Raw genomic sequence first — 20,913 nt, 5'->3', positions numbered from 1 at the left:
GTCTATATCTATACCTTTTCCAGTACCATGAGGTCAACAGAGTAAAATTTAAAGAAGAGCTGCAAAATGGAGCTCATGCAATACGACAATAGAGTGATGCTGGTTAAAAAAAATACCCGGAGACACTGTCTATTTTCCGCACCGGTGTTACGGTTTTATAAGACGCAACTAGGCATGATCATCATACAAAGATAATGGACGTCGAAATGTCGCACAACACATCAGAAATAACATGCGAGACTTTCGGGAGGCAGAGATGCAGAGAAGGACAAGGAGTTCACGAATAGGCACGAAAATTGAACAGAAGGGTGAAGAAACAGCAAAGCCAACTCCCTGTTGATAACATTTCGTGGATAAAGGACAGGCTCTTCTCCTCGTTCACTTGGGTAATCTTCCTGTTTGAGGCCTCGTCTTTTTGACCAATTGTGCGATCATGTTGCTTGAAGCGAGGCTTGAAGGAGATTCTGTACTGTCCCTTAGATGCGTATATAATCCGTTTTTGGAACTTCATACAGTTGAGGATAATCAGAGGTTATTAAGCTTGATCAAAACAAACAGAGAAGATAACCTGCTATCGGACTTAGTTTCCGTGCTACAATTGGTGATAGACCACTGTCATGCATCATGCGAAGGATGCGACGTAAACAAACGTAAAATTATGTGCTCCGGAACTGAAAAGTTTGTTAGTCGACAAAAAGAGGTAGTTGTCCTTTCTTCTTCAGAATTGTCTCCAAATAAGCCATCAAAGTTACCTCGAAAAGAGAACTAGTTCTCTTCCATACAAAGGCGGGTCAGCATGAGGTACGTCCGAACCTTGTTTCTCCATGCTGCATTCTCTTGTTGTGTTAAAAGCCAGGGGTCTCATTGCGTTTTGTATGAAATGAGGCCCCAGTCCTTAAAATGGTTGATCGATGGTTTCTTCAGTCGAGATTTAGTAAAAGACACTTAGACCTATTCTGCGCGGCGTGAGGAGACAGCCCCTTATTCTGCGAGTCACGTGACTCTCTCTCACCGGTGAGGTGACAATTGTCACCTCGTGTGAGGTGACTCTCCATGCAAATCAAATGGAGAGTCACCTCACCGGTGAGAGAGAGTCACGTGACTCGCAGAATAGTGGGGAGTGAGGGGATGGTGAAGTGACAATTGTCACCTTGGGTGAAGTGACTCTTCATTTGATTTGCACGGAAGGCCCACGCACATTAGATCCGGATCGGACGCCTAGTGACAGCTAAATCTATTGTCTAACTGTCAAATTTACGTCAACGCAACGCAAACGGATCTAATGCGGGTGGCCCTGGAGAGTCACCTCACCCGAGGTGACAATTGTCACTTCACATGACTTCACTGTCGCCTCACCTCACACGTCGCGCAGAATAGGCCTAACTGAAGAAGTCTGCACACTGTAGACGAAATACGCGTATCTGTCAAGAATAAGCAATTTAGGTCGTTGAATTAAATGGAAATTACAAATCCTTCTCTCTTTCTTTATACAGGTATTCCACTATAGACACTCACATTCATCAGGATGAATCACTAACAAAGTTATTTTGAATCTGAACGTCTATGGCCTCCACTTTTGTAGGTAGGTTTAAGCCATTTTTTACATTATATACGATTTGTTTATAGATATACATAGGCCTATACTGCGCTGCGTGTGAGGTGAGGTGAGGTGACTCACTGTCACTAGTGAAGTGACAATTGTCACCTCGGGTGAGGTAACTCTCCATTTGATTTGCATGGAGAGTCACCTCACTCGAGGTGACAATTGTCACTTCACCATCACTTCACTGTCACCTCACCTCACACGCCGCGCGGAATAGGCCTAACAGTCAACTCTCCACAACACGATATTTTCTATCAGTCGAAGGATTTTGCGGGTAGGTGACAGTGAAGTGACAATTGTCACTTCGCGTAAGGTGAGTCTCCGTGCAAATCAAATAGAGAGTCACCTCACCTGAGGTGACAATTGTCCCGTCACTAGTGACAGCTAGTCACCTCACCTCACACGCCACGCAGAATAGGCCTAATAGAAAAAAGTGGTCACATATCGCGATACATGCATTCTGGTTGCCTGGGTAGTACCAACAATCAATACGAAACTAACGATTTTAAATTGGCTCACTACTTGAGTAGCCTATTGGTCCCAAGCAAATCGTTTAACGTACCCTATTCTAGTCAAAATTCTAGTACTACACAATGTTTGTTTTGATTCGCTATGAAAGTTTGACAGATAAAATGAGGGGTTATTGGATTTTCCTATGTTTCGAGGGGTGAATCGTTTAGCTTGGGACCGAAGATAGTACCAGAGCTGAGCCAAAAAGTTGAGCACATTTCTTCGGGACCTTCTAGTCTTAGAGTTACCTCTATGGTAGTACCATTATGTTTGTCACAGCTACCAGACGTACGGCCCATGATATGAATGAAACTAACTCGGCACAGTTTCTTGTTGAACCAATCGGCTTATATCCTTCAGATTACTGAGAGGCAACATGGGTCAAGCGAAGCCATTAAGGCTGAAAATGGGTTAAAACAGACTGTTATTTAATGTTTAATAAGCTTAACATCGAAATTATTACTACGTGAAAATTAGGGGCTGTCCAGATACCTGCCACGTGAAGAGTTGGCGAGTGTCCAATGTCCATATTTATTTTCGAAAACATCAATTGTCCACGTATTGCGAGTTGTTGTAGTTTGGGTTCCAAACCACTGAACAATAGTTAAGCGTCGATCGAACAAGCGAACAATAGAAAGATTTTAGACAGTAGATGTCGGTGAAGTTTTTAGCAATCCTGAAAATGAACCCTAAAATTCTAGACGTTTTATCGACGTTTCATATGAATCATGGACCTCATAATATTCATGTGATTTTGTGGTGGGATTTGCTTCTATGTGATCATATGAAAGCTATGTGAAAATTACATAGATTTCATCCATTAGATAGGTGATAAATTTTTTGAGTGCGTCTTTCACCTGATTCACGCGTTCGATTGTCTAGCCAAGCAAACATTATCGGTTGTTGTTTTCGTGAGAACGTAATAGCGGAGCGTTTGGCTGGGTTCATTACCATTCCGTTTAAACTGCACCAACTAGCTAATACATTCAGCTGACGTTGAAGAAAGTTACAGTCAGCGATCGAGCGGATTCTTAGGAAGATTTTGAGGTCATCTGCATATGATAACAGAGGAGCTTCGATGCCCAAATGCACGTCGTTGAAGTACAGTAGAAAAATCTACGGTCCCAGGTGACTTCCCAGAGGTATACCTGATGTGGCGAAGAAGCTAGCTAATCTGCAATCTCCTATGGCAATCATTAGTCGGCGACCGTTAAGATACGATCGAACCCAACTCAGAGTATTACCGCATACACCGAGCCTGCTGAGTTTAGCAATAGGTCTGAATAAATAACGTCCGTTTGAACCCGATCTGACGTGCTTTCGGTAATATACGATGTGAAACACAGCAGATTGGTGGTTGTAAAGCGGCCGGCAGTAAACCCATGTTTAGCAGCACTCAAATACTGTTTGAAATGGGACAGCAACGGTTCCATAATCACAAGCTGGAATAGCTTCGAAACGGTACAATGTAAGTCCTCGATAGTTATCCACAGCTCGTTTGCTTTCCTTTTTGTGGACGGGAAACATTTGTGCAAATTTCCAGCAGGATAGAAATATGTCACTGGAGAGAGACATGCGGAACAGACGATGAAGCGGAAATAACAAGCTAGCAATATGCCTCTTCAAAAATACACATGGAACTCCATCAGGTCTAGGATTGAAGGATGACTTGAGCAGAGTCGGGGGACCTTGGAAATCATCTCAGCGTTAACATCAATTGCACTCAGCTTTTGATCATTTACTGGAACGTTTCTGGCAGCCAGGGTAATATGATCGTCACTTAGTATCTCATTAGTGAATACACTATTATTATTTATCTTTATTAGGGAGGCTTTCAGCCTGGGCCTCCAACTGAATACACTAGAAAAAAGGCGGCAGCAACTTCTCCGTTGAATTCCACAGACGATGGGAGGCCGAGCTCCCTGAGATGCTCGTTCACGTAGTTCCAAAGGATTTCGTGGTAGCTTTAGTTTCCGCTGGATGCCTCGTTGGAAATTTGAAAAGCATTCGCGACTGACTCGCTGGTACATGTGATTGAGCATCACATAATTAAGTTTCAGAGGAAGCGTGTAATACTTCGTAAATCTTCTCAATGCTGCTCTGTTGATTGACTTCAACCTACGTAGCTCTCTCGTCTGCCAGGGACGGTGAGTTCTTTTCGGGACGTGTCTGTCAATGACATATACCAAGATATGTGAAAAGGAATGCGCTACAGCCTCAACGTCACCAGGATCAAAGATCCCATTCCATGCTAGACAATACATCTATGATGATCGTCGAGTTTGTCCTCAACAGTGACAATTAGAGGAGCGTAATGGGAACGGGCTAGTTAGTGCACAAGGAGTCGAAAAAAGTAATGGAGCCCTGTCCTGAGTGCTCACGAAGCAGAGGTCCAAACTAGGATTATTTTCGTTAACTACATGATTTAAGAAAGCGTTGCTGCGCTGTAGTTGTCGAGAAGACTAATAGCTTCTGTGCGAAATGTAAAGGATAAATCAATCCGCTCTAAGATGGATTCCACGAAGAATTCGGAAGAGTTTTGAAGAGTGCATTTCACTACATATCATGGGTCAAAAGGATGGAATCAAGCACGTACCAAGTAAGTGAGGACATTCTTTCGCTATAAAACATCAATCAATCAATTTTTATTGTATTTTATTACTGTTTTATCAAGCCTGAATGATACTTTGAGTATATACATTTCAGCTGCATGCTTCATGACGGTTGATGAAATTTTCATTGATTTACTCGTTAAACATTAACATAAACACTGTACTAACATCTCTTTCTTCTTTTTCATGCTTGCTTCTCTCACAACGTTTCTTCGCTAATCGCGGTAACATTTGAATGTAAATTTCTAACATTTTGTTCGGTTCCCTCCTCATTTCTTTATACCTATTACAATTGTGCTTTTTAATAAATATCATTAAATTGTAGACCAGGCATTGTTGTGATACATATAGGTAGTGAGTGTGAACAGATAGTGGAAGGAGGGGAAAGTGATGATAACTGGAAACGAAATGGCCCACTACATTTAACAAATGAAGTGATATTCGACTAGAGTTGTTGTTTTGAAAAGGATATGAATAGTGTCTTTCACATTACACCGTATTGTTAAACAGATGCGCACACGTACAAATTGGTGAAAACGATGACAATTGAATGGAATTTAAGCGTAACATTAGAAAACGACTCGAGTTGCAGCGTGACTTATTTGTGAATACCAGCCTCGATTTGTGCTTGGATTTGTTTGACCGCCGAGCTGGCAGTGGATGCCGATGTGCGCCTCAGGAAGGAATTGATCGTTTTCATCGATCGGTTTTCCACCGCATTTACGGCATCCCAATCGACGGAAATGCTGCGAGTTTTCATCGAATTTTTCAAATTGTTGGTGGTTTCCGTTTGCGATGTTGTTTGCTGTTGGAAATGGTTGAGGCTGGTTTTGTGGTGAATCTTCTTGACAATGCAGTCATCCTTGGGAACGGTGGCAGACTCGGTGCTGATTAATCGGTTCTGTTCGAGATACCGCTTGGCCACGTTGTTGATCGCGACGGGAACGTCACGGCTGCTCATTTGGTTGACACGGAACTTGGTTCGTTTCACGGTGGCTGCAGGCTGTGGTTGGTCCTGCTTGCTAAGATTGCCTTGGGTCTTGAGCTTGCCCTTGTCGGTGTCTTCGTCGGTGATCTTCTTCTGTTTGACGATCGTCTTCCGAACGGTAACGGTTTTCGTTCCGTCGGGTCCCGTTTTGGTAGTCTTGGTTGTTTTAGTTACGGTCACCTTGGTGCCCTCGGAGACTTCGGTTGTCGTGGTGGTGTTGCTGGAAGTCACTTCCTCGGAGGACGTCGTGGACGGTTCTGATTCTTGAAGGTGAGGAGGTTTCAAAATTGCATTGCGATCACAGAACTTGGTGTAGTTATCTTTGAATACTGAATCGTCGTTGCATAGACTGATCGATTTCGGTAGGAACTTGAACGTCTGCAGTTTGAAGGTTTCGTTCGAGAGGAACTCTGGTTGCTGCGCTAGTTCGTTTAACTTGATCTGCGCCTTGGACGTTTTGGTTTTCACCTTGGATTTAATACTCTCCAGGTCCGTGTCCAGTTCGGCCGTGCTGAGAGTGGTAGGGCTTAGTGGGGTGACAGGTGTGCTTGATCCATTATTCAGTGTAGTATTGTTCTGTGTCTGTGGTTGTTGGGATTCTTGTAGGGGTGATTGTTTCGGGTGGGTTTCGGGCACGGGTTCCTTCGATTGGATAGTGGTAGATAGTTTTAGTAAATCGGAGAGCATTCGTAACTCATGACATACCTTGACCTTGGTTGGCATAACCACCATCTCCATCGGTGTCGTTTGGCTACCGATGGTGGTCGGCTGGGCTTGCTGGGATTGTGAGTGATGATCTGAGAAAAATGAACGAGAATGGTGATCAGATGGTGACGACATTCCGTGTTGTGGTGATTGAACTGCAGGTGGTGCTCGCTCAAAGCTACTAAAAGTACTTATGCTATTGCTACTATTATTGCAATTACGGCTGCTAGTGTTGGAGGTAATTTCGCTACCGCAGATGATGGTACCCCCGGCACTCGGCTCTGTGATGTTAGATACTACTTCTAGCGGTACTAGTGCAGGGCGAGATGAGACAGGGGTTGGTGGCGGGGAATTGATGAAACTCTCACTATTTGGTTGTTGCATGTTAGTAGCGCTCACTTCCGATGAGAGTGGTGACGAAGACGAACAGCAGGAAGTTGACGATGATGGGGACAATAGCAACGGGTCTTCGTCGCCTGCGAAATAGAACGAGAAAGAATGATTTTCGTTTTGGCGATGCCTGCGCTTGTGGCTGTTTGGCCAATTAGAGATTTATCCTGGAACGTCCCTGTTATGGATCGGGCGAAAGCCTCTTCTTTTTGTAGACTTTTGAAGTTTTGAGGTTAGGAATGTCGAAACAAAGGAAAGGGCCGTTTATGTAATAGAAATAAAGAAGAAAGCGTGTTAATTAAAGTCTCAACATTTAGAACAGTTTTCAGCTTTTATTACTTAGTATGTATCAGTTGCACGTGCTTATAACTCTAATATCACTTATAATACCATTGCCATATTTACACTGGTTGGGGCCCTATTAGCTAGCTCTAGTGGGTAGGTTGTACTTATTAGTAATTCTAGTCCTTAGGTTTGGTACGTCGAATCAACAGACACACACACACTCTCTCGTTCAATTCTCTACTGTGGTTTGTAGATTGTCGGGGGCTGTTGTTGTGGTGGTTGTTGTTGTTGTTGTTGTTGGTTCGAAGTTCCGGAAGTCTTCGGAGCTAGGCTGTTTGGCCGTCGATTCGGTTGGGGGTAGTCGGTTCGGGCGAGATGTGAAATACAAATATATACAAAACGAGGCACTTCATAAGTGGAAGGTTTTTTTCAAGAACTTATTTTACAAATGAGTGCGAAAGAGTTAAATCTTGAAATTGATGAAATTGAGAATTGATTGATCATCGAGTTAGGTATGGATTTTTACGAAAAGCGAATTATGTGGTGTTAAAACAATACTTTGTTGTTCACCGAATTACCAAAAAGACGATATACGCATCGAATAGTGGAAGATTGACTATTGAAAACTCATGAAAATAGTATGGAACATCATGGAGCAGTAAACACTAGGGTGGTAATGAATGTATGGGAAAAAAGTAACCAACGATTTTTTTCCTTGATTTGTTTGCCGTACTGAGTACCAATGCTCCCGACGCCAGGACCCTACATATCGACCCATCAACTCATGGACCGGGGATGTTTGCACCATCGTACAAGTAAGGTTCCCGTTTCACCTGTGCATACAATGCCTTGGTTTTCTTTGCACACACGTAACCTATAGCTCATACCGTAGTATGCTGTATGCTGATTTACTTAGTTTGACAGTTGCACCATGACGAAGTGGCAGCGTATTCGTGATTTGTCTCACGCGCAAATGACGCAAAAAGACATTTCAATCGCCGTGGGAGTGTCCCGGTGGACCGTCAAAAGGGTTTCAGACCGAGAAAAGAAAGGACAACTATCCGCGAAGGTGGCCACAGGTCGTCCGAGGTCAAGTTCCGAGGGTTATCGCTGCTATCAAAAGGAAGATTCGGGTGAATCCAGTGCGTTCAATAAGGAAAATGGCAAAGGAACACGGAATCAGTGACTTTAGGGCACGGAAGATCATAAAGGAAGATTGCGGGGCGAAGTCGAGGGCACGGAAAAAAAAAACTCACATGATTACCAACCGCATCCGGGGAGCTACGAGTCGAACGATTCAAGAAAATCTTGAACTTCCTATAGCGAAAAAATCCGGTAATACTGTTCATCGACGAGAGCATGTTTACCGTCGAACCCGTATCAAATTCCAGAACCAACCGGTATATTAGTTCTCTTCCGGTAAAAGACGTGGCCGACGAGCACAAGAACGTGTATCTGACCAAGCATCCTGCTAGCGTTATGGTGTTCGGATTGGTGGCTTCTGATGGCAAAAAAATGAACCCGGTGTTCATTCCAGAAGGCGACAAGGTCAACACGGAGGTCTACATCGGGATTTTAAGTAAGTATGTTCTTCCGTGGATCAAAGAACAGTCGGTCCGAAGCCAAATGTTGTATTTCAACAAGATGGGGCTCCGTGCAGCTCCGATGGGGCACACCTCGAACCGCACTCAGAAGTGTTTGCAGGAACATCTTTCGTTCTGAGCGAAGGATATGTGGCCGCCATCCAGCCCCGATCTTAATCCGCTGGATTACTCAATATAGCGCGTCATGAAGGCCAATGCCTGTTCTAAACGCCACCCGAGTACAGCAAGCCTCAGACAAACATTGACCCGTACCTGCAGAGAAATGGATCCAGACTACATTATTAGAACCTGCCGTGCATTCCGGAAGCGTGTGGAGGCCGTATTGCAGCAAGTAGAAACTCGATCGATGATTAACATAGTTTAAGACTCTGAGAAACATCCCCCCTTTGAATAAATAAAAAAAAAAACTCGAAAACGAATTTTTTAAGAATTTTGAGAATTTTGACATTGCTTAATGGTGCAAACATTATCACGCATACAAGGGTAGGGGAATTGAGGGTAAACCCGGCCCTTTAAGCATAACGATCATTTTAAAATAATAGAGAGCTAATTTGGTTATTTTTTCCCATGCAGAGTCCATCTCTAGAATGTTTTGAATAGAAATTGTACGGTAGCAATGTAAGAATAGGTTATGTTGTTAATTACTGTTTATTACAAAAAAGCTGCACTCTTTACCGAGGCTTAATGAATAATGATGGTATTCATGATGATTGAGAAAGCATTCATTAGAAAAATTATACTTTAAACTGGTAACTTTTTAGAATTCATAATTCATCAGTGCTCCTCCGTCTCTGGCTCGTTAATCTTATATATCGCCTGTAGGTATGTGCATAGAATTTGATTCATATTTATTCAACAATAGTCGAATTGATTTGCAGTGTTCAAAACAGTTATTCTGCATGAGTTGCCAAATCTAAATCTCAAACATATTCGATGTTGAGAAAAATGTGAATTATTGACAAGCAAATTAATATTTGCATTCCGTTTCCCTTTATGTATTTTTTTTTGTATAACGTTGAACTGAACTCTATCCAAACGAAAAAAAAAATTAAAATATTGCGCATTTCACACCAAATTGGACTAATAAGCGCGTTTTCACTTATTAAAAAGTGTGATAAAATTGCAAGTTTACGTCTAATCGTCTTGGTGTCTTCGGTGCACTTATTCCTTATGATGCAAGCAATAAGACATCAAAACGATTTGACGGAAACGTGCACTTTTATCACACTTTTTGCATTTTTGGGACAGTCCAGTTTGAGATGCAATCAGCAATATTTACCTGGAGAAAATAATGTCACGTCCATCTTCGAGCACAGCACACTTCGATCTTCGAGAAAATTTCAGAATTATTCCAACATAAATTTGAGATTCTCTCTGAGAGTCTCTTAAAAATTTCATTATAACAGTTCAGAAATTCTCTGTAGAGCACTCAACAAAGTTCATAAAACTCTTCCTTAAATTCACTTTTTTTTTCAAAATAGATGTAAAACCATTAGTTTGCGCTAAATGTACCTGTAGTCATCTTACTTAACCTTCGTTACATATTATTATTTAATACAAAGTTTTATGTACCTATAGTCTCTCATACAGTAAACACCATTTATGCATACAACATAAACTTTTTTTAATATCATTTTCAGTTTTTGGTGTTACTATCCTGACATTCCTAACCGATTATAGTGTAAACAAATCGTGCCCCAATGATTTGGCGATCGAGGCAGTCCAAAGGAATAGCTTCCTCAAACCATTAATCATTTGTTTTAACTTCTATTTGCAGACTACAAGGTTGCCGACGTGTGGCCATGGATCGAGTAGAATGGAGACGATTTCGGACAGTAGAGGACATCAAGGCCTTAGAACATGTATGTATGTAATTACTTTTTGAGAGCTCGGGTTTGACCGATTATTTTGCAATTCACAGATATTCCTCTTCGCGTGATTGAATGGTCGTTTACGAGAAATCGATGATAGGAATGCTATTTATTACAAAGAATATCCCAATGTAAAAAAATAAAGGACCACCCTTGGGAAATTTTGCAAAGAAAGTTCCAGAGAAGGATCCAAATGGAAATGCAGCATTGCGCTTATCAGTTATGGTGAGTAGATATTAAATATATAAATTGTGTATTCCAGACTGATTTTAAGATGTATGATCAGTAGGGTGGGTCAAGTTTGGTGCCATACAAATTCGCGATCTTCGACAAAGTTGTTTGGCATAGTTTTCCCTGGTTTGGTAAAAATTGAGCATTTTTTTTTAATTTGAAGGCCGAAAACAAAGGGGACTCAATGGCCATCAGCTCGATTTTTGTGCTACCAAAATAAAATCGCAAGATTTGGCGTGTGCATTTTTTCCCAAAATGTACTGCTTTGAGTGTATGGAGAGAAGTTGATGATAATTGGGATTATAGGAGCATTCCATGGAACTATTCAAACTATTCAAATGCTGAGAATAGTTCCAACGAAATTGTACGGGAAAGTCGTAGGGTTTTCTGAGGGGAGTGTCACTCGAATAATATCAAGAGAAACGACAGCTGAAAAAAGTTTTGAAAACCTGAATTTATCGCCCTATGGGGGACCGTTATTTAAATCCCTGCAAAAGTGCTGGGAGATTTAAATTAGACGTCACTCACATTTATACTGATTTCTGCTCGCCTGTTCTTACATTTATACTGATCAAAATATCTAGGACCACTCTTCTTTCAATAATGGTCATAATCACCTCTCTGCACATTGATCTAAACGGCAAAAAACCTGCCAAAACCTTTACTGCTTGATTCCTCAAGTAACCACCAAGCCCGTTAATAGTCCTCTACTCGCCCTATTTGCCATATAAGGTTGTTATAAAGCTTTAAAACTTTATATCAGCCATATGTCAGTATTATATTGCAAAAATAACGATTAGTTTGTTGGTTACTTGGGTAATACGCCTACAAGTGAGACTCAAAATTCAATTTTGACTAAAGTCGAGAGATGGTGTCTTCGGAAAAGTTGTATTAAATATTAATACAATGAACTTTGCTAAAGACACTAACTACATGAACATTTCAAAAGTTCCTATCTGCATTGATTGATTCTCTTCATCAACTTTTTCTTTCGTTAATAATTCAGTTGCAAAAACATTTCCTGTTGTGTTTGACGTTTTTGTGGTAAAAATAGCATACAATCTGTTTACACCCAGGGCCTGTCTGTATCTTTACAATTTGAAAGATGCACACTAGTGTTGGAATTTAACTACTAGCCAAAATTAAATAATTGTTTTTCTTAATAAAACTTCTGGAATGCGACATCACCTTTGAATTTGGTTTGATCGAGTGGCGATTTTCTTTTCTTTAGATCAAGACGATTAAGTTTTGAAGAAGGAAGCGATATTAACTATCTGCATGCTGCATCAACAATTAGTCATGATAGAGGGATAGAACATCATTTTATTTTCATAAAAAACAGAACCATCAACAGATCATCAGAAAAGCTCTTTAGTATGGGATCCCGGAGAAGAAGAAAATTGGAAGACCAGCGCAAGGCACAATGTAGAAGGAAGCGGTCGATTGGTGGATTACTGGCAAGAGGTGGCTAATAACTGAAGCGAGTTTAAAACAGCCACGACCAGATTGTTCACTGAAATGGTGGAATCATAATACGAAGACTCGGAAGATACTCTCAGTGATTTAAGTAGCGATTATCAACTGAACATCCTGGATTTCAGAGGTTTCTTTAACAACGAGGATGATTTCTTGCATGCATTCTTTATGTTGAAATACTTATCCTCCATTTGTATTATCCTCGTAGATATCGCAAGTTTTTAGCAAAATATCTTAAACAAAATCAACCATCCAATCTTCATAAGGTTTATGAGATCTACACACCAAAAAATTATGAATTTTAATGGAGATCTAAATATCCATGCATGCTAAAATTGAAGCATGTAAACTTCCTTTTCACGTAAACTAGCAACTTGCAAGAAATATTGCTTACAAAGATGGATGGTTGCACACAATATTTCATTAAATGACTCATAAATTTACACGATCTGTAATGTGAATTTGTATGATATGTGCCGCTCCATTTATGTGCATCATAGTGACAGAAATTTACACTACTTTTTCGAACTGTGTAGTTCATCAATCTGGTTGTAAACTATCATATTTTCCTGTATAACTACAGTAATACCTCTATTTATGCGATGGGTGTTACTTCCCACCCACCGCTATTTCTCAGCTATCCTACATCAGGAAGTACAACTTTGCTGAAGAAAATATTGTAGCTATTATGCTATGATATAGGGTTAATTTCCCAAATGTCGGTCTAAGTGTCTATAATATTGGGCCCGAAAAAAAGCATTTTTTGCCAATTTTTCACTAGCAAACTAAAAATATACATTTGTATTGTCCATTGAAAAACAGGAGATTTTTATCGATGGGCCCAATCTTTAGATCCATAGGCCAACATTAGAGCCCTTTCCCATGTAACTAATCATAGTAGGTGGGCATTAGAGATGGTCCAGTATAAGAGAGGAGCGGATTCAAAACAAACTGCCTTGGCAACCTATGTCTAGGTGATTTCTAGCAACACTGCCAATGCAATCAAGATAGGCGCTGTTCGATTGGCTCTGGCTTTGACAGTTCGTTTGGCTCTCTCTAGTGAGCATATATGACCGTATGATCCCGATAGGGAAAGGATTGCAAGGAAACACTAAGGAGAGCTCCAAGGGAATACCGAGAATAATTCCAAGGAATTCAAATTATGCGCACAGTTTCAAACGAATTGCGAAGAGAATTCTAAGTGAATTCTAAGGAATACAAAGGAAAACTCCAATCATTGAACTGTACTTGAAAAGTTGTAGAACTGCTTATTAATAGTATGTTCAGACTATAGCTCATTTCGCGTGATAAAGGCTAGCTTGATGTGAAAAGAAATATCTACGATTTCCGGTAAAAATTTAACGTATAAGTGCTCCATGCAAGACAGCCTATATTACGTGATATCTGCCATAGCTAATATATACGATACGATCTTCCCCTCTCCTGTTCGGAGCATAAATTCACTGCACCCAGTAATTGACCTGCTGTGGTAATGCATGATTTGTTTTTATTGAAAACATAATTAGCAATCACAAAATGAGATGTGTAGTTATCTTACGATCGTCGGTTCAATGTTGTTATTATTATTATTTAGCTTTATTAAGGAGGCTTTCAGCCTTGGGCTGGTTCGCCTCCAATACAATGTTGTTAGTAACATATTGAATTTTAGACTCAAGCCATCATAACCTGTACACAAAAGCTCACATTTTGCTTATTTATAAAAGCGTGGCACTTAGTTTTCAACCAAAACGGGCAAATGTATATCTCGAGGTATGTCTCGATCTGTGGGAGGAAATATACAAGAAAACATATAGCAGGAACAAGAAAACGAAAAAGGGTCAATATAGGTTCGTTCGTTCGTTCTTTCTTCTCTCTGTCTTCTGTCTTCAGTGTTTGTTTTATTTGGCTGACTGCGTAATTTAGTATTTGCTAAGCATCGCTCACAACTAATATTACTAAGCATTTACCAATTGGGAAAGGGGTTGTTTTTTTTCTTTGTGTGTGTGTTTTAGGTGTTGAAGGGTGTGGTTCACATTGAACCACAGCCCCTCGGACTTACCTCTAGCTAAGCTGCCCCTCCGGCTGCCAGCATCTGGGCGTCTGATTTGAACCGTTTCTCCACTGGGCGAGATGACATTCTCCGTTGCCTGTTCGAAGGCGTAGCGATTGTTCGGGTTCTCGTTCCACTTGGAGACCAGTTCCTTGAGGTTCTCTTTGTCGATTTCGGCGTCGGACTGCAAACGAAACCAAGATGAATCAAAGTCAACCATGCTGCGTCTCCATGGAAATAGAGCGCTTGAAGAATGAAGATTGATATGAACAAACCGTGTTGTTGTTGTTATTGTTGGTTTCTAACAGCACTGGCTTGAAGGTGGTGATTGAAGGTCGTCGATTTGTCGGATAGTATTGCGGTTTTCGTTTGATCCATTTGTGCTTCAGCGCTTGCTCTGCGGTGAGTCGTTCCCTGAAATATTCGAATGGGTTATAAAATTTTGATCAAGCATGTCAGTGTGCGATAATAAAAACGACGCCTACTTCTGGTCTTTGACCAAACAGCGGTTGATGAAATCTATCGCTTCTTCAGAAACGGTGTCAAATGCTTCATCCAGGAAATCATATCGGCCTATCGTGATGTTTGCCATGGTTTGAATATCATCTTCGCCAGCGAAGGGAGAAAGGCCGGACACCCTGTTGGAAGAAAAGAAATTATGCATAACTTTTTTTTCACCTATTATATGCAAATTCAACTCACAGCACATAAGCGATAACGCCCACACTCCACATGTCGGTCGCGAAGGAGATCGCCTCAAAGTTTACCACTTCCGGTGCTACGAATTCCGGCGTACCGAACAGCACTTGCAACTTATTGTCTGGATCGTACTCACGAGCCAGACCAAAATCGATAATCTTTATCCGGTTCCCACTCTCCGTGAGACAGAGGATATTTTCCGGCTTCAGATCCAAGTGCACAATGTTGTTGCTATGGATGTACTGAATGGCGTCGCAAATCTGTCGCATGAAGATGGAACAAGCCTTCTCCGTTAGGATGAACTTATCGTCCAGTACGCGATCGAACAGCTCGCCTCCCTCAACTCTGTAAGAAATAAGATTTACTTTCAATAATTACACCAATAAACTAACCAAACGAACTTACAATTCCATAACCATGCAGAAGGTGCGGTCGAATTCGTAGGCTCCGTACAGCTGAGCAATTTTTGGATGACGCAGGACATTCATCATGTGAACTTCGCGGTCAATGTTCCGTCGATCACCTTTTTTGACGATCTGAATGAATTTGGCCGCCAGCCGAGTGCCGGTGGATTTTTCCTTGCAGATATGTACGACTCCGAATTTGCCTCTGTGGAAGAAATGGGAAGGGGGTGAACGTTTATTTATTTATTATTTGTATAAATTAACGTATTTTCAAAAAAAAAAACGCGAGACGAACGCGGAACTCACTCGCAATTTATACGGTACGTTTTTAACGATTTCTCGATAACATTAGAAAAAATCACCATCTTAGCACCGTTCCGGTGGGACTTTGTATGGGAGCGTGCTGTCAATTAGCTTAAAAGAAAATATTTTGCTTTAAATCTTGATTTAAAAAATCGAGATGAAAGTGCTCAGAAAACGATTATTTGAAAAAAATCAAGATCAAGGTTCTTGCCCAATTTTATGAGAATTTTCATGGAACTTTAAGAGTAAACTAAGGATTACTTTAAATGTAGTTCTGAGGAACTTCACATACCAGGTGAATCCTAACCGTATAATTCCAATGTAGTTCTGAGTAGAATTCCGAGGGAATACTGAATATTAATTAAAGGAAATTTCGTAATGAATTCTGATGATAATTTCACGATAATTAGGAGGTTCTCCTCCTTTCAAGAAATTTTTGGGAGCATAGATAAGGAATTATACGTATAATTCCGTGGGACTTTTAGAAGAATACTAAAGGTATTCAAAGGATGATTACAATTAAAGTAAAGATCAATTTCAGGAGAACTTCAAAGAAATTAGGAGGATTCCAAAGGAGTTTTGACTTGAATTCCAAACTTATTTTGAAGAGAATTCTTGGGACTTGTGAGAAGGATTGCAAGTTTATTCTATGGGAAATTCGTTGTGAGTACCAAGGCAAAAAGGAGAATTCAAAATCTGATGAACATTACAATGGAATTCTTATTAGTATTCCATAGAAATTATGAGGACAATATGATAGGGATTGCGATGAAAATTTCAAGGTAATTTTATTTCCGAGAAAAATTCTGATGAATTCTGGTGTCTATATATTGAAACTACACACTTAGAAAGAATCATGCAAATTTAGGTGCTAAGGGACTGACATATATGAACATCAATTTTGACTTTGACTATATGTTTTGTATTACTTCTGCGTGAAGGCATCCAGTCGTAGGTTTGGAAATGCTTGCTTTTTACTCTCTATATACAATTTTCACACTGCCGTACTCTAACGGAACTATCAACTCTATACTTTCATCTCCTCATCTCAGTGCTAACATTTGAAAACGGCGCAAAAGCCATTTGTAAACAAATGGTTTGTGGGCCCTTTACTCGCTACCCGAAGAACGCCCACGCAAACCAACAGCATCGTCAGGAAGGGGAAAATTTCCCCTACCCGATGTTGCTGTTGTGTCGCGTGGGTGTACTTCAAGTAGTGAGTAAAGGGCCCACAAACCATTTGTTTACAAATGGCTTTTGTGCCGTTTTCAAATGTTAGCACTGATCTATCGTATAAAAATTACCACTTAAGTCTGTTATTTGAAATCAGCATCTTCAACTATCAATTTTGACATAAAATTGAGTCATAACAGTCGACAGTTTCAAGAGAGTTTCTGTGTATTCCATTTCAAGGAATTCTTTGGGGAAATATAAGTAATAGCCAATGAAACAACCCGTAAAGCTAGCCAGTTCCGGCCAATATTCCGTTTCTGGAGCGAATGGTTAACAGGAGGCTAAAGCATTTCCTTGAAGCCGAAAACCTGCTAGACCATCGACAGCACGCCTTCCGTCAAGGGTACGGAACGTCAACTTATTTTGCAACATTAGGTTAGGTTAGGTTTTCTTTATTAAGGAGGTTTTCAGCCTTGGGCTGGTTCGCCTCCGGCCTAGCAACATTAGGGAGGTCCTCAAGAGTGCCAACGATAGCGGTCTCCACACCGAGATCGTCTCGATGGATATATCGAAGGCCTTCAACAGGACGTGGACGCCCCTCGTCTTAGAGCAGCTTGTCAACTTGGAACTGTGAGGACCCATGGTCCACTTCATCAAAAATTTCCTAACCGATCGCTCTTTCAGAGTCGCAGTTGGCAACACGAGGTCCCAGCTTTTCAGAGAAGAGACGGGCGTCCCACAAGGTTCAGTTATCGCCGTTACCCTCTTCCTTGTGGCCATGAACGGAGTTTTCGGAGGACTGCCGAAAAATGTTTACATTTTCGTGTATGCAGACGATGTACTTATCATAACTACCGGCCCAACAGCAGCACGTAACAGGATCAAGGCCCAGGCAGCAGTCTCCGCTGTAGCCAGATGGGCCAGCGCGGTAGGTTTCCAGCTTTCGGCCACCAAAAGCGTCAGGTACCACGTGTGTCCATCCCGGCACCGTGGCACCGGGCCACCTATTAAAGTTCAAAGCCAGCCCATACCACTGAAGAAGACGGTCCGTATTCTGGGGGTACTTGTTGACCGGTCCCTCAACTTCGAGCAGCACTTTAAGGCGATCAAGAACGACTGCCGCAGTAGGATCAACTTGATCCGCACTATCTCCCGCCCCCACCGGTCTAACAATCGCGACACTCGTTTCCGGGTTGCAAGAGCCGTCATCGATAGTCGCCTACTGTACGGTCTTGAGATGACGTGCATCGCCACCGAAAAGCTCGTGCAGATACTAGCACCAACTTTTAACACCTACGTTCGGATTGTCTCCGGTCTTCTTCCGTCAACGCCCGCCGATGCCGCATGCATCGAAACGGGTATTCTGCCCTTCCGCCATCGTATAACCGCAGCAATTGCAACGAAAGCCGCTGCCTTTACCGCAATGACCTCCGGAAATGACAGGATCTTTCTCCTCGATGAGGGGAACAGACTCCTCCGCATGACTGCCAATGCGGAGCTCCCCCAGTGGCCAAGGTCCACTGGTACGAAGACAAAATTGGCGCAGACCTCCACCAAAAATCGAGAGTCGGATAAAAAGCAGGTTCAAGGCTGGAGATAACTCTGCAGCGCTCAAGAGAATAATAGCCGAACTGCTAGGCTCGGACTACCCAACCCATGCCCACATATACACAGACGGATCGCTTTCCCGAGCCGGGGTCGAAATAGGAGTAGTCGGAATTTCAGCACCGATGAGCAGCACACAATGCTCGGTTTTCTCCGCCGAAGCTGCGGCCATCTTTGTTGCCGTGACAACACCCTCGGACCGACCCATACTGGTGCTATCCGATTCGTACAGTGTGATACAAGCCCTTACATCGGAGACCATGACTCACCCCTGGATACAGGGTATTGTGGAGGCCACACCTCCGAACACGGTGTTTTCCTGGATCCCTGGGCACTGCGGTATCCCAGGAAACAGCGAAGCCGACAGCCTGGCAGGGTCTGGACCAGCTGGCTCCCGTTACACCGACGAAGTGCCACTACAGGACATAAAGCGATGGATAGTCAGCAAAATGTGGGAAGCCTGGGAAGCAGAGTGGTGCCAATCCCAATCCCTATTCATCCGAAGAATCAAAGGAACGACGAGCAAGTGGACGGATATGTCGAAACTACGGGACCAGAAGATGGTTTCTCGTCTTAGGACAGGCCATACAAGGATCTCACATAGTTTTGGTGGGACGCAGTTCCACAGAATGTGCTACGTTTGCGGAACCACAGCATCGGTGGAACACATCCTATGCCTGTGTCCGCAATACCAACAACTATGGGAGCAGTACGCACTTCCCAACAGCATTAGGGACATACTGGGCGACGAACCTTCCACTTTAGCGACAGTTATTTATTTCCTCAAGGACGCTGGGTTATACAACAACATTTAGGTCCTTTTAACTTTCTTTTAGCTGACGGTACATCTCTACCGGACGGGGGATTACCCCTCCTACGGTGGAGCTCCGATCTCTTTCAAAACCCTACCTAACTTTGATGTACCAGATTGTTTTTTTTTTTTCTCGTTGCCTGTATTGTTAGTCTTTTTACTGGAATCTGTTTTAATTGCTTCTATTTGAGTACATGTGAATTGTAAGCCAACTCCGTAACAAAATTTGCTGGCAGAACCCCCCTCTGGGGCCTCCCATTTTATACAGATGAACTAGCCAACGGCTAAAAACCTCTCTAATAAAGCTTTAAAAAAAATAAGTAATACTGCAAAAGTTATTACGAATTTGAAGAGAAGTGCAGGGTGAATTGTTAGCTTAGAGAGAGTTCTAATGAACTCTGTAAAAATTCTGAGAATGTTTTATGGAAATTCTTGGGAAAATTCTTCAGATATCCTGTGCAGAGTTCAAATGGTATCAAGATAATTCAAACATAGATTTATATTCAAAATTCTGGACACTAAAATAAACCAAGATGCAGAATTAAAAAAAAAAGTTATAAGACTTTATTTTTTTTTATTTGTCGTGCTTAGAAAAGTTTTAATGATCCTGGATTAAGAAAAGTTTTCAAGATTCAGCGAATATTTTTGTCATTTGGGGTCTTAAGACAATGTGAGTTCTCAGATCATTGATCTGGTTATAAAGAAATAAACTTGTTAGTTTTTATTGTAAAGCTGTTCTTTTAAAACTAATTGCCATGCCTTAAAAACGTTTGTGGCACTCAAGTTGTTGTTTTCCCAAAACTAACATATTTGTTAACGCTTTAAAAAAAAGGTGTGTTTAAACATCTAGAAATTTTACGTTGGGTCGTGGAAAAACCTGGAAAACTTTGGGACTTCCAGAATAAAAAAAAAAACGTCGTTGATCTTGGTGCGTCCTTATTATAAGCACTAATTCTAGAGTAACATTTGAAATAGGCCTATGTCCAAAACGTAAACAAACCAGAAAATGAATTTAAAATTTTTCCGCCACTATTCAACTCATATTTAAGAAAATTGAAGTATTTTAGGCATTTATATTGTTCACAATAACAATAGTAACTGTATCTCAGTATACAACATCCAAAATATGTGAAAACCTTTCAAAAATATATGAAAATCGATAACATTTTAATTTCATAAATTAATAAGCCTTTTTGTGAATCTTTCAATTGATAGGCCCTTTTTGTTAAGCCGTTGTGCTTGTCATCAGGAATGGTACGCCCTTTGCTAAACCTTTTCGCAACGTCAAATAAATTCAAAACAAATCATCGGCCCTGCCTCAAGCAGTAGGACCTAACTTTGGTTTGAAAATTTTCAATCATCGGCCCTTCTACGGCACTAGGCCTATCAATGAAATTTAATAAATGAAAGGTTGGCCGTTTTAGCGTGCGGGCCTATTAATGAATTGAAAAATTTCGTTGATCGGCCGTTTCGATAATCGAGTTATTTTTAATGATTTTTCTCAATTATGAGGAACTTTCCTACACGATTAGTAGCTATCAAACAGTGCTAAATAATGGTATCAAAACCCGATTTGTTTACGTTTTCGACATA

General features: G+C 41.3%; 1 protein-coding gene across 4 annotated transcripts in view; it reads right to left on the bottom strand.

Annotated features, from left to right (window-relative positions):
* Positions 1-4,777: 4,777 nt before the first annotated feature.
* sqa (spaghetti-squash activator) overlaps positions 4,778-20,913 on the bottom strand; it is a 39,080-nt gene continuing 22,944 nt past the window's right edge. The window contains exons 4-10 of one of the 4 annotated variants that reach the window (XM_065226902.1): positions 15,430-15,633; positions 15,028-15,369; positions 14,811-14,963; positions 14,601-14,739; positions 14,335-14,509; positions 6,419-6,894; positions 4,778-6,355 (exon numbers count right to left, since the gene is read on the bottom strand). In XM_065226902.1, coding sequence (XP_065082974.1) covers positions 5,324-6,355; positions 6,419-6,894; positions 14,335-14,509; positions 14,601-14,739; positions 14,811-14,963; positions 15,028-15,369; positions 15,430-15,633 — 2,521 coding nt within the window. In that variant the 3' untranslated portion in view covers positions 4,778-5,323. Of the gene's footprint in view, positions 6,895-14,334; positions 14,510-14,600; positions 14,740-14,810; positions 14,964-15,027; positions 15,370-15,429; positions 15,634-20,913 lie in introns of all 4 variants that reach the window. The other 3 variants (XM_065226903.1, XM_065226900.1, XM_065226904.1) reach the window with 3 other exon arrangements.

The sequence above is a fragment of the Ochlerotatus camptorhynchus genome, unplaced genomic scaffold (assembly GCF_037179485.1).
Source record: "Ochlerotatus camptorhynchus isolate MF236.1 unplaced genomic scaffold, CSIRO-AGI_Acam_v1.1 ptg000265l, whole genome shotgun sequence".
Taxonomy (NCBI): domain Eukaryota; kingdom Metazoa; phylum Arthropoda; class Insecta; order Diptera; family Culicidae; genus Ochlerotatus; species Ochlerotatus camptorhynchus.
This window is presented reverse-complemented; position numbering and strand designations above follow the sequence as displayed.